At 42.9% G+C, this 12,785-nt stretch overlaps 1 protein-coding gene across 8 annotated transcripts in view; it reads right to left on the bottom strand.

The window, feature by feature from the left end:
* Positions 1-849: 849 nt before the first annotated feature.
* The window catches only part of LOC132908648 (cuticlin-4), a 64,686-nt gene continuing 52,750 nt past the window's right edge, over positions 850-12,785 (bottom strand). For all 8 annotated transcript variants that reach the window (XM_060962835.1, XM_060962837.1, XM_060962841.1 and 5 more), the window contains 4 exons: positions 4,220-5,001; positions 3,689-4,006; positions 3,129-3,450; positions 850-2,751 (listed from right to left, as the gene is read on the bottom strand). In XM_060962835.1, the coding sequence (XP_060818818.1) occupies positions 2,344-2,751; positions 3,129-3,450; positions 3,689-4,006; positions 4,220-5,001 (1,830 nt within the window). In that variant the 3' untranslated portion in view covers positions 850-2,343. The remainder of the gene's footprint in view (positions 2,752-3,128; positions 3,451-3,688; positions 4,007-4,219; positions 5,002-12,785) is intronic.

Consider the following 12,785-nt stretch of genomic DNA (forward strand, 5'->3'; position numbering starts at 1 on the left):
AAGAAAGCATCAAGGATGTACCGAAAAACTTCCACTAAGCCGACACAGTCCTGTACAAACGTGGCGCGGCGCTTTTATGGCAAAAATCAACGAATTAAAATACGATTTATTACGACATCTATTTTATTCGCCGGAATTAGCTGTCTCCGACTTGCATTCATTCCCACGGTCGAAAAATTTTCATGCTGAAAAGAAATCCGAGAGAAAGCAGTTATAGAAGCTGCTCGCGAATACTTTACGAATCTTGATAAAGTGGAGTTTTCTAAAAATGTAAAACGATTAAAGAAACGAAGAACATCGAGAAGTAGAAACAACTTGAGAACGATACAAGCTGTTTTCCTATCGTATCTCCAGCACTCCTCCAATCGTTTTTCACCTATTTTCCACGATTGAGAAATAATTGATCCATTAAGGGTCGATGCTGCGTTAACGCAACACTCTATATTTATGATCCTTTCGCCATCGATTTTGCATTATCGAGTTTCGTCCTTTTCAACGTCGTCCGATTATGAAAGGAAAGTTAAGCGATATATCTTCCGTAATCGTATCTTCTTCGATCTTCTTTCAAACCGAAATCTCACGATCTTATGAAATTAAAGAAAATTGAAATATCCGTAGTAGTCCTTTGTCTTTGACTTGCGCATCGAAGTTGCGAAAGGTGTCTGTTATTCCAATATTTTCGTTGTACCGTGACACGATGATACGTACGGTACGTGTTACGTTATTTGCATCCATCGATTGCAATGCCGTTGCATTTGCGTTAGTTTAACGTATTATTTCGGTTATTGGTCCTTAATAGGTTAAGGAATGACGGCCAATGCCGAAAGGACGAAGAAGAGGAACGCAGGATTATATAAATAAAAATGAATATGTAATTAAAATAATTATGAAATAATCAAATCTTGTCTCAGTGTATACGTTATTCGCGCCAGTGTAACAATGTATACGATGTAACTCACGCACATATATACTTGCGCGTATGCGCGTACATGTGCAACTCTGTCTGCATCGTAGGTTACATATACATTCGTACGTACGTGTGTTTTTGTAAGCGCGGGCGTGTGCTTAAGACACATACTTGAAACATATTCCCGTATCCAGGGAATATTCTTTTCTCGAAAATCTTAAATACTAAGCGAACAAGGGGGACAAAAGGGCGAGGAAGAAGGGATGAGAGAATGAGGAAGATGGAGAGAGGTATGTTCGCGGGTAATTTCGACAAATAAATTAGGGTTAGATCGATCGAAAGAAAAAGAGAGAGTTAGAGATAGCGTAAAAAGAAAAACGATATAAATAAGAAGACGTACGAAGGAATCGTCACGAGTTCCGATAGAGACATCGGCTTTCGGTCGCGCGAAACATCAAACACGCAGAACCCGTGGCTCGCGAGATACGAGGTACAGCGAAGTTGGAAGAAGGAATATCTTTCGAATTATACAAACGTATAAATAATCGAGCGTACACAGAGTTTGCGATCGAGGACGCGGAATTGAAAAAGAAATCCGCGCGTCGCATCGCGTAGGGCCGTCTGACTACTTCCGACTTATTTACAATGCCCTCCGAGACTGCTCCGGCGATCATCGACGAACCTTACCCTCGTAGCACGCCGCGACTTATTCTTACCGCCTTAACGCGTGATTAAGCTACTTTTTCTTAGTCTTACCGCGATCATGACGTGCCACGGGGTCCGGCCTAGAACGACCCGCATCGGACAACGTTTCGCCGTTAGTCGCGTAAACGCATATCGTAAATACATCGATACGGCCATCTTCGTACGATCGATCTTTTCGCGTAAGGTAGTTCGCGCGGTACGTTACAATTGCACGGATCGTTGCAAGCGGTTACGTTGCAAACGTATCGAGGTAAACATAAAAGTTTGAACAAGCCGATGGTACGCGGTGCTTCGTGGCGATGAAAGGATTAACAGGCACGATCGCGACAGGTGAAACGCGTTCCATGCGTGTCGTTCTTGCGATTCTTTGATTCATCCTCCTTTTCTCTTGTTCTGTCTGCCGCGGAGTCGCGTTTCTAGTGCGCTTATTTACACGGTACCCAAACATTCCGTCCGTTCCTTCGTTCAAGCGAACTCGATCGAAGAGAAAAGCACACGTTCGATCGACCAACGGATAAGATTCGACTAAGGAAAGAGACCTGTGGAAAAGAAGCTGAATTCCGGAAGAGAAAATCGGACGAACGACAGAGGAGAACGGAGAGAATGTTCGAGGTAACTCGGCCATAGAAATTAAATAATATTTTCCAGCACGGTGTCCGTCCTCGAGATCGGTCATCCTCGAGAAATCGTTTTCTCTCGTTCTTCACCGAATTTCTTTCGCCGTCGCGATCTCAGTTGGCCACCTTGACGAATTCTGGATTCGGCACGCTGCAGTTATCCGCCGCGTACGCCGCGTGGACGAAGCCGCTTCCGGCCACGATATTTTTCCGGTCGACGGCGCGCACCCTGACGAAAAGAAACGCCGCGACCAGGGATGCGACTACTACTACGAGAAGAAGCATCACGAGACCACCGACGAAACCAGGCAGACTCATGCAGATGGTCTCGGGATCGGCCGAGGCGCTGGCGTTTTGGATAACAACCGTGGTATCGTTGCTGGAATTCGTTGTGCCTAAGGCGAAGTTCACGTCGCCTGGCGCGACCACCTGAATCGTCCTCGAGGTGTTCACGTCTGTCATCTCCTGGGCTGCTCGCTTGTACACGTGGCTCGAGACCAAGGTGACGGTGCGGTAGATACTCTGGAAAATCGAAACGATCGAATGAGTATCGTAAGCCGATTTTATTCTTGGACAACGATCAAATAAATAAGTCGTCATCATTTTCGAAAGTAAAAGTCTCCTTTGCAAGAAATCGTATTCTAGATTTCAAACTCCCTTCTAATTGCAATTCTATAGCGACGACTGCGTGTTTGTACAAATAGATATTTTTTCTGAAAATAACTAGAACCTGGAAGAATCAGAAGCTAACCGAAAATTTATTTTATCCCGTAAATGTTGTAACACGTACTGGACTTTGGGTACTGTATTTTATACGCGTATCTTTGCATGTTACGAGCACTTTGTACGTTGAGTAACTTTTTTATAGATAAAGTGGCCCACAGAAAGCGAATACTCACGGAATCATCGTCATGCAAATGTTCGTCGGCGGATCTTCGCCTTCTGGCACCTCTAAGCTCGGCTGGAAAACCTTCGACCGACCTCGGTCGACCTCCGAGGGTGGCCAGGTTACCCTCGAGCTCCTCGGAACCGGCGGTTCCCTTTCTCTTCACGGTCTGATAGGCCCCGGCTGGATGACCAGGAAGAGGGGGCGGAGGAAGGTGAATGTTATCTTGCGGGCTCTGCGGCGAGCTACTGGCCGTCGCATCTCCCGGCGTCGAACTCGGCGAGGAAGACGAGGTTTGTGCTTGCGGTGCTGGTACTACATCCGCGTTCTGCTCACTGTTTCGAAAGTAATATTCGTTTCAAACGTTTTCGTATAAAACAAAGGAATCGCTTATAACGCGCAACGTATCAAATACGGCCGAATTAACGACTATACGTCGTTGCAACGAAACCATGTTAATTCTTCCTTCGGATACTTGGATCTTCGGATCAAACTTGCGAAACTGCTTATGCGTAGGTAAAACTCACTTTAAATTACCGACCCGATAATTAATTTTATTCGATTATCATTTACCTGTAAGCTCCAGCCGGTCCACTGGGATGCCGAGGATCGGCAAACGCGGGTGGTACACCGTATTCGGGTACCGGAGGCGCTCCATATTCGGCAGCGAGGTTCTGATGAACCGGTGCACCGTATTCCTGAGTGAGACCCGTGGCAGGGGCACCGTACTCGAGCCCAGGATGTCCACATTTTGGCTCCGGACAATTGTAACGACAAACTTGTATCACGCATTGAAAATGAACGTTCATGCTATCGGGGAACTTGAAAGCCTGGAAGTAAGCGAAGCTGACGACAGAGGCGCTCGGGCCGAAGTTCTTTATCTTCTGGAACCTGCAACCAACGAAGAATCGTTACACCTTGTTTCGTAGTCTATAATAGAGTCGACGATATCAAAAGTATTAAGATTATAAAACTACGTATAGAGAATCGAAGAAGGGAAAATTACTAATAAAATTGTAACGAAAAACCGCTTGATCGCTCGATCGCGAATAAAGAACAAAGAAATTACAATTTACGATGGAACGAAGGAACGTTATTATTTACCTTGACATGATCTTCGGCCTAACAACGCAACCATACTGATCTACCAGCTGAATAGGTGCTCTCTTGCCATCGTGGGCAACGCAGTTCCTCACCAACATGTCGAACTTATTCTCGTCGTCTTTGATAGCCAAGACCATGGTCATGGTTTGCCCTATCTTCACTATGCCGGAGACTTCGCTGGCCCATGGTCCTTTGCCAACCTGGATCTGCATCCAGCATTGCAGATTGTCGCCGAGGAAGTTGGCGGTAACGGCGTGTAACATATCCACTTGGAAGGGTCTGAAGGTTACTGCCTTTTCATAGAAATCGTACCAAGTGCAGCGCAGCTTCCTCGCTTGATCCCACACTTCCTGCACGTACGGATCGTACTGAACGATTATAGTGTTCTCCACGTAACTACCGGAAGGCGTCGGAGCTCCGTAAGCCGCCGCATTATGGTTAGCGGAAGAACTCATTCCGCAGGAATTCAAGAAGATCTCGAAGGTCGCGCTCAGATGACCTGTGCCCGGCTTCAAGTGAACGCAATGCGGGTCCGAGTAGAAACCCTTGCTGAAGATCATTCCGTAAAACGGTCTGTCGAACTCGATGTTTACTCGCATGTGCGTCTTCTCGCATTGCACCTGCAAGTGTTTTATTTGCGGTGTGTCCGGAGACGCCAACGGCCAATTTTCCTCGGCGCCGTGCGTCGCAGGAGGACCATATTGCGCCGGTGGCCCGTAAACCGATCTGTGTTCCAAAGGCAGTGCACTACTGTCCACCAGCGGAGCTTCGCAATTTACCCTCTGAAAAATAGGAACGAACGTTTCTTTAGCTTTTCCAGCGCATTTTACATCGAATCCTGCACCTTGTCGTTCCGATTACCAGTTAAATAATAGTGAAAAACGTCGAAATAACGACGTTCAAACTATAACGCTGATATTTTAGAATCGCCTTGATATTTACTGAATTTCATGCAGAATTTGATTTCGAATATCATAATCGAGTTACAACAAGAAGATAGCGGAAGAAAAACGGGCAATTATTCTACCAGATCGTTGTTTCGATCGTTGATTGCTTAATCGATGAAACATTAAGCATCCAAGATGCACTTTGCAAAGTATATCTCGAATCGTATCGAAAATACGAGTCTCCGTAAACGTTCGTAGTCTAATTGTCGCCGTACGACGAATATCGACGAATATTAGCTCCGCAACGTTCTTTCGGTCGTTTCGGAAAATATCTCGAGCGATTTCACGTTTCAACTTCGTTCGAATTTATTCAAAATCGTTAGAAATGTGGCTAAAATTAGAACGAGATCGAAATATAACGATTGAAGGGTGGCAGTAGGGTTAAATGGGAAGACGTTCGTAATCGAGATTCGAGAACACGTACAGAAGCTACGACGAAAGTAGGAACAAGAGGTATTTCTTAAACTACTCTTAACGGACGACTCAAACGAATGACGCGTTTTATGACGGACGGGCCGACTGCCCTTTCCAAGGCTCTGCACGTATGTGGAAAGGCAATTTAACCGGCTGCGTTTCGAAACTCAGCGGTAAGTCATAACGGCGAGTTAACCAGAAATATGGACTCGCAACACGGTACCGGAAAATGAAGAACACTTTGTCGTTGCCGCTTATCCGCCTCTTCCTTCTCCTCCTCTATCTTCTACCCTTCTTCCTCCATTTATTTCTTCCTTTCTTGTTTTTTCTTTCCATTTCACCACGTCTACGAACGGCGTCGAAGCGCCGGTCCTTTTCGAATTACAGCGAATGACAATGAGCTCGATTCGAGCACCTCCGGCTCGTTTTACCGGAGTGAAGCGAGGAAGAAGCGAGTTGCATTAGGAATTCCACGAACGTTATTCGCCGTTGCAACCTTTCACGGAATGCCAATCGAATGCGGGTTACGGTGCTCGAGATTCCATGGAATTGTGCTGTGAATTGTCAGACCGATCCGACCTTGAAGATCATCAAGCGCAGCTCGACGGTCCAAGTTCCCCCTGCGATCGATGTCAAAGATATCGGAAACGAAAAGACATTTTAATTTCCCTCGTACTGCGATAGTTCCATTGGTACTTGAGAAATGGCGGAAAAATAAGAATGCCGTTGTCGTTGTCGAAGGATAAAATAAATATAAAGGATAAAATAATTTATAATATAGATCTTCTTATTTCAATTTCATATGTAGAAAGTTACAAGCGCGATAAATACGACTGTTTCTTTTTCTCTTAATTTTCAGATATTTGTTACGTTCTCTCGATAAATACACCGATATTAACAAACGATATATCAACGAGAAATTAAAACACGAAATTACCACGTGTTCGATCTTTATGTTTCTTAACGATAGAAAATTGCAGCACTTGTACGCTATTTCCTCATTAAAAAAAAAAAACATAACTAATGCCTACTTAAATTTCAACCGAATCGAGTGCTTTTTTCCAATTAAACTAACGTATTATCAGTGAAATTTAGTAAACCGGAAGTTGCGAGTTATCGGTGTTAACAAATTTTCTCGCGTAACATAAAGAATTAAAAATCGTTTGGAAATGAGATAAGTAAACATTTCCGACCATAGTTTTTAAACAGATTAAAAGTATAGCGTAGTAAGTAAGTATTTACCGTCTTCGTTTACACGTTGCTTCGGCTTTTATCGATTTAAGCGATTCGATAGCGAAACAAGCCATTCCATCCGATAATATAGAACAATTGAAAAATTGCAAAGTTGTGAAAGTCAAATGTTTGGAAAATTGCCACGTTTTCCTTTTTGTCGTTAAAAAAGTTGTTACAGTTTTTGTCGTATCTGTTAATTATTCAGTTCGATCGTATTGTCAGTCGATAAAAATTGTCGCGCAAAAGACACGGATTTTTCAAATTTAATCCGTGCTTCGTGCCTCTCGTTGTATTTGAAGAGGCAATTGCGGTTTAACGAATGCGAGTCACGAGTCGTATCCGACACATGCTGGCAGCTATTACATGGGTCAGAATTTGTATTAATACGACTAAGTGAGTCGGTTAAAAGCGACCGAAAACAAGGGTACTGTTATACAACAGACATTCTTCGGTTCAATCGATCGCGTACGCATATCGAGGATGTCGAGAGTTCTGACCAACGCCCACAGATTTCGCATTCCAGGTTAACTCAATTGACATACGCACGCGACCGAATCATGTACCGAATAAATAGGCTTACTCCGAATAATTTACATTTGTTCAACGAGCTAAGTTTCAACAAAATTATCAGCATATACAACGGAAGCGAATACAACGAAATAACATTTCATACGTTTTATCGTTACACAAAGAGTGCTGTATCGAAAGCGTCTAATTACGTCGCTCGGCGGCTAAAAAGAGTTTAAAACTGAAACAGTTTAAATATAAAACAGTTGACTGGGAATAACCCGATGGATTCCGTGTTATTAGAAACGAATAATATTCGTTTGATTGCGTTAGACCTAATTAATTAGTTTGTACAGTCTGTGTACCGCTGATGTAGCGTGCCGATCTGAACTAAAACTAAAACTTTTCTATGAAAAATAAAGGGCGAGCCCTATCGTATTTTCACCTGCAACCATAAAACGATAAAATATCTATGCTGTAAGAGCGTTGATACTCATTATCCGTATACCTATTGTATCGTATTTAATTGATTTTCGCATTGACGATCTCTTTTGTTCTTTACAAATGAAAGTACCATGTATTTACCGACTCTGTGTCTCGTTTATAGATTGCTTTGCCTTTTATCGATTCGATCGATGCCATTTTTCTCTTTTGTCCACTTTCCACTCTCCGCTTTTTGCAATATCAAAGATTTAATTCGCTGTAATCAAACAATTTGTATTTAATCCGTCGTCGCGAGCGAAACCATTTTATAAAACCATTTTACGATGCAGAACGTCGCAGTTATCGAAAAAAGAAAGAAAAAAAAAAGAAGAAAGAGGAAAGATCACGAACAAGGATCACGTATAGACAAGGCGAAAAGTAACTGTACAACTGTAGTCAGGTTCCTGAAATTACTCGAGTTCCTGTTACAATAGAGTTACGAAACTGAAGCGTCTTTCTCTACCAACCGCTTTCCGTTCGTCGTCTCACCGTGGTGCTCTCTTATACACGATAAAACCATAAATTATCGTTTTCTCAAGTAGTACTCCGTCCAATCGCTTCGTATCGAGCGAGTCCAACGAGATTAACGAAACTAATTTAATTCATTTCACCGAGATAGAAAGAAAAAAGGTGATAAATGCTCGTAATCGTTTACAGGTGTCGGATAAAAAACCTTACAGAGATGTTACCTGGATCTCGCGTCATATTTTATTTCTGCCTCGTTACGTTGAATCAATTCTGAGCATCCGGATAAAGATCGGAAGATGGAAAGCGAAGACCGAAGAATATACGGAATATAAATTTTCTACGCGAGTTAACGAAGAAAAAAATAAAAGATACCCTATTAAAATCGATTCGATATTGACTAATGCATAAACGAATAAAGTCAACGATTTTCTCGCGCATACATCGTAAATTAATTCGAAGAAACCTTATACTATTACAAGATCCCTGAAAGCGTTCGATTAACCGAATCATTTTCTCAGCTCCTACTCGTGATTATATTAAAACAAAGAGAAAGCTTTTGCATCTTCCATAGGATGCCTTTCGTTCGTAGTTATTTCTCTGACTTCGTAACCTCGTCGTGTCACCTTACGCTCTAATACGCGCGAGCTTTTTAATTCTCAAAAGGAAATAAAAAAATTAATAATCGATTCGTTCGACTCGATATCATCCGACGATCACGTTCGTTCAAACGTATGGTAACAGGATCGTCCGAACGAAGAAAGATTCGAAATCGGAGCAAAGAACATTCCATACGGAAGAAAGTGAAAAGAAGAAATTCGGAGTACGATAGAAATTACACGCGATTTCGTAGAAATCAGAATAAAAGAATGGAAATATTTTTAACTACCAAACTTCGTACAGAGATATTGGCGAACGTTTCATTCGGAAATTCAGTTGTAGGTCTGCACCGAAAAGGAGAACCGGTATGTTGGCAAAATTTGGGAACAAAGCTCAACGTACCGTGAAAAACACGGTCGACGCCTACAAATAAACTACAAATAGTAGAAACAACGATAGTCGAACGATAACGAATATCGAAATATCGATTGATACCTTTCTAATCGCAATGAAACGATAAAAAAGGACGATTCGCGATCAACAGGAAACGCACAGTTCGTGCCTGACCGATAGCCAGGTCGACCGTACCTACGCATACCTGGCCGCTTTCTTGTTCTACTTGCACCTGCACCCGATCTGGTCTAAGGACTTTCTGAATAGAAAAGTATCGCGGAACCGGTCGATGCGTGAAACGAAATCGCCTAGCGACGCGGCGTTCATTGTGGACAAGACCGAGCCGTGACGAAGCGCGCATTCTACTCTTCTGCAGATTTCGAAAACGGCCGAGAAAATTGTCCAGCAAGCGGCGATTTTATATCCACGCGGTAATCTTTACGCAAATTTAATCTCAACTAGCATCGTTGAGAAACGACAACTTCCTTCGTGATTTCTCTATTCCATCTACGTCGCGGTCCTCGTCAGCGATAATTTATTTGTAAACGCGTTTATCTGAATTCTACCTTTTGCCAGATGGACGGTGTTACTTACGATTCAAATAATAGTAGAAATAATAGTGAAATAAAGAAATTCAATCGGTAGAGGCGTAATCGTGACCTCGTTAAGATTTCATTTCGATAAACGGAGTTCACGCAAAGATAGGATAAGAACGGACAGGAAAAACGATACCGGTCCAGTTTTGTTGATTTTTTAATTTTCCTCTTTTAATTTTAATTAATCTCTCGTGGATTAAGATAGGTACTAAGTTGGATTCAAAGACGCGTCTGCCAAAAATGGACGATAAATCTATGAAACGTTTTGGACGATCAAAGATATCTTCGAATATCGCTGCGATCGACAGTTTTGAAACGTTCGATAGGACATCAACGCGTTTCGGATGGCCTGAAAGATTCGAAGCTGGAAGACCTATGTTTCCCATCAAATATTTTTATAGAAATGGGTAATAAGTAATTTTTGAAGCATCTAATTAAACGTATAACGCGCAACCGAATACGGTAGGACGAATCGACTGACAAAGATACTGTCAACTTTTCGAATAATCCGATACATATGAAATCGCAGGTAAAACGGTAGTCTTTGATTTTATTAGAAATTTATATACCAAGTTGAGATGGAGACGGTCGAACGGTGGAGTACGAAGAGAAAGAAGTAGAAAACGGAAAGTAAGAGTGCAAAGCGAATGGTGCAGCGATCGGTAGGTCTGTATTGTATAGCGTTCAGCATTGAATTTCTTTATGGAGCGTCTGCACGGCGAGTTACTTTCGTTACTCCCCCGCACGTTCGATACGTTTCGCTAATGGAAGAAGCCAGGCGCGAGAGCCACCTCCGTGCCCGAAGGAAGCACGGTAGCCGTACGAAGATCCAGACTGATTTCACTTTTCCATTGTCATCCAGCGGGAAGCCCATCGTTCGTATCGGACGGCGCACACTTTCACCCGACACCGAGGACAAAACTAGCGCTAGTTAATTGCTTCGATTCCGCCCCAGCGTCCTGCCTTTAATTAGAACGTTCACTTTACTACGATGTCCGTCGAATCACGCCGCAACGAGACGTGCCTCGAAACAGGATAGAGCCAAGAAACTGTCGCGTTGCCAAACAATCCGATAAAATTGCTTCTCGTTGTTCGCTCGGCGATGGCAACGGAACGATTTCGTTCGAGCAAGTACACTTACGATTAGCGTTTATACCGTCGGTTCATTTTCCACCATACGTTCGAATACGCATTTTCCAATTTCGTTTCTAACTTTACCAATACGATCGCGATAATTGTATTTCGTTAGAGCGCTGCTAATCGAACTTTGGTGACAAGGAAAACAACGGAGAAAGACCGAGCGATCCGTCGAAAACACGAAACGCGCGATAATCGCATCCAAGTGGCCGAGTTTCGCTCGTTTAGAAAGCAACGCGTTTCCACCGATTCTGCGGGTCCACGTACTTTCAACGTACACCGTCGAAAATAAGATAGCCGATTTTACCAAGAGAAACCACCACGTCTCGTAACATCGACCGTCTCTTTCGCTGTATATGGCGGCGAAAATGTAGGCCGGGTCGGTCGACTCGAGCGATGCGATGGTACCAACATGTCGCGAGCGTTTCGATAACACGACTATCGTAAGCTCGTCTTCGGAAAATTAGAATGTCGGGAGAAAATTTGCTGGCTGACGACAGGCTGATCACGCGTCATTTTCATGCGAACACGCCGACGTTTTGCAACGGTGTTTTCTTCGTCGAACGAAGCCGCGTTCCCCTTAAGACGAACTTGTTTCGCAAGCAAATGCAGATTTTAGCGAACCACGTATTTCGTCGATTACTTATACTTGTTATTGGTTGGAGAAAGCTACGAGTGCGATTAAGAATAGCATGCTATAAAATAGCCGTTTCCGAGTATAATCAACTTTGTATTAGCCGTTTCCGAGTATTTATAAAACTTTGTATTTTAGCCTTTTAGCGGCGTTACACGATGATAAGGAATTCGGCATGAACGATTTAGAAAATAATTATCGCTTTGTATTTATAGAAAACACAGGTCAGCGATTCCGTTATACATGTACGATGATGTTCAAGATATCAAATTTATGACGCTATATTTGATCGCCTGTTTCTCTCGTTGTCACGCTAGCCCCGTCCTCTCGAACGATCGGTATAAAAATTACGCGTTAATATTTAAAAAATGATATAATCGTTTATGCGAAGCGTTTGCCTCGAAGTTGGTCTTATCGTCGTTGTATCGGTGTATATTAGTATTTTACTATTTATAGTGGAAATTGGATAATTGCAGGAATTCCAAGAAATGCTACCGAATGCATCTATTTGAACGTAAAATTAATCGTCGTTTACATGAAAAAGAAAGGAATTCCAATTGCCACAGGCGTAATTATAATATACACATCGTCACGGATATACGTTACTCGCACGTGTACGCGGAAATTCCTACTCGATAGAAATTCCTAGATAGATATAGAAATAGAAATAGAAATGTTTGTGCATTTATGGGAAATTTAAAGTCGCAAAGATACAGAGAATGCAGGTTGACGGAGAAAGATGTAAAAACGCGGCCAGTCTGGTAACGAGTAAAAATCTTTTGCTCTTTCGCAGTTGTAATTTTAGATAACGAGAAAATGTTGGTCGGTTAGAAGTAGCGTAATAAGAACTCGGACATCTTAACTAGGGAATCGTTTGTTCTTTAGTCAAAAATGGAGACTGTCGGGAAAACCGAGGCGATCCAATTACAAGCAGACGATTAAAACGACGGCGCGTAGCCCTAACCGTGAGAATCAGGTTGAGAACCGTGGCGAGTGTACGCTCTTTTGTTGAAGTCTGAACTCGCGGGGTGGGATTTTAATTAAAGAAGAACACTGCACGCCGGTACTGCTATGCGAAACGGCGCGACGCGACGGTGCATTAAGCGCGTAAACGCCTGTTCCGTCCTTCGCTGGCTGCGGCGTTCCTTCTTTCCTAC

The sequence above is a fragment of the Bombus pascuorum genome, chromosome 7 (genome assembly GCF_905332965.1).
Source record: "Bombus pascuorum chromosome 7, iyBomPasc1.1, whole genome shotgun sequence".
Classification (NCBI taxonomy): domain Eukaryota; kingdom Metazoa; phylum Arthropoda; class Insecta; order Hymenoptera; family Apidae; genus Bombus; species Bombus pascuorum.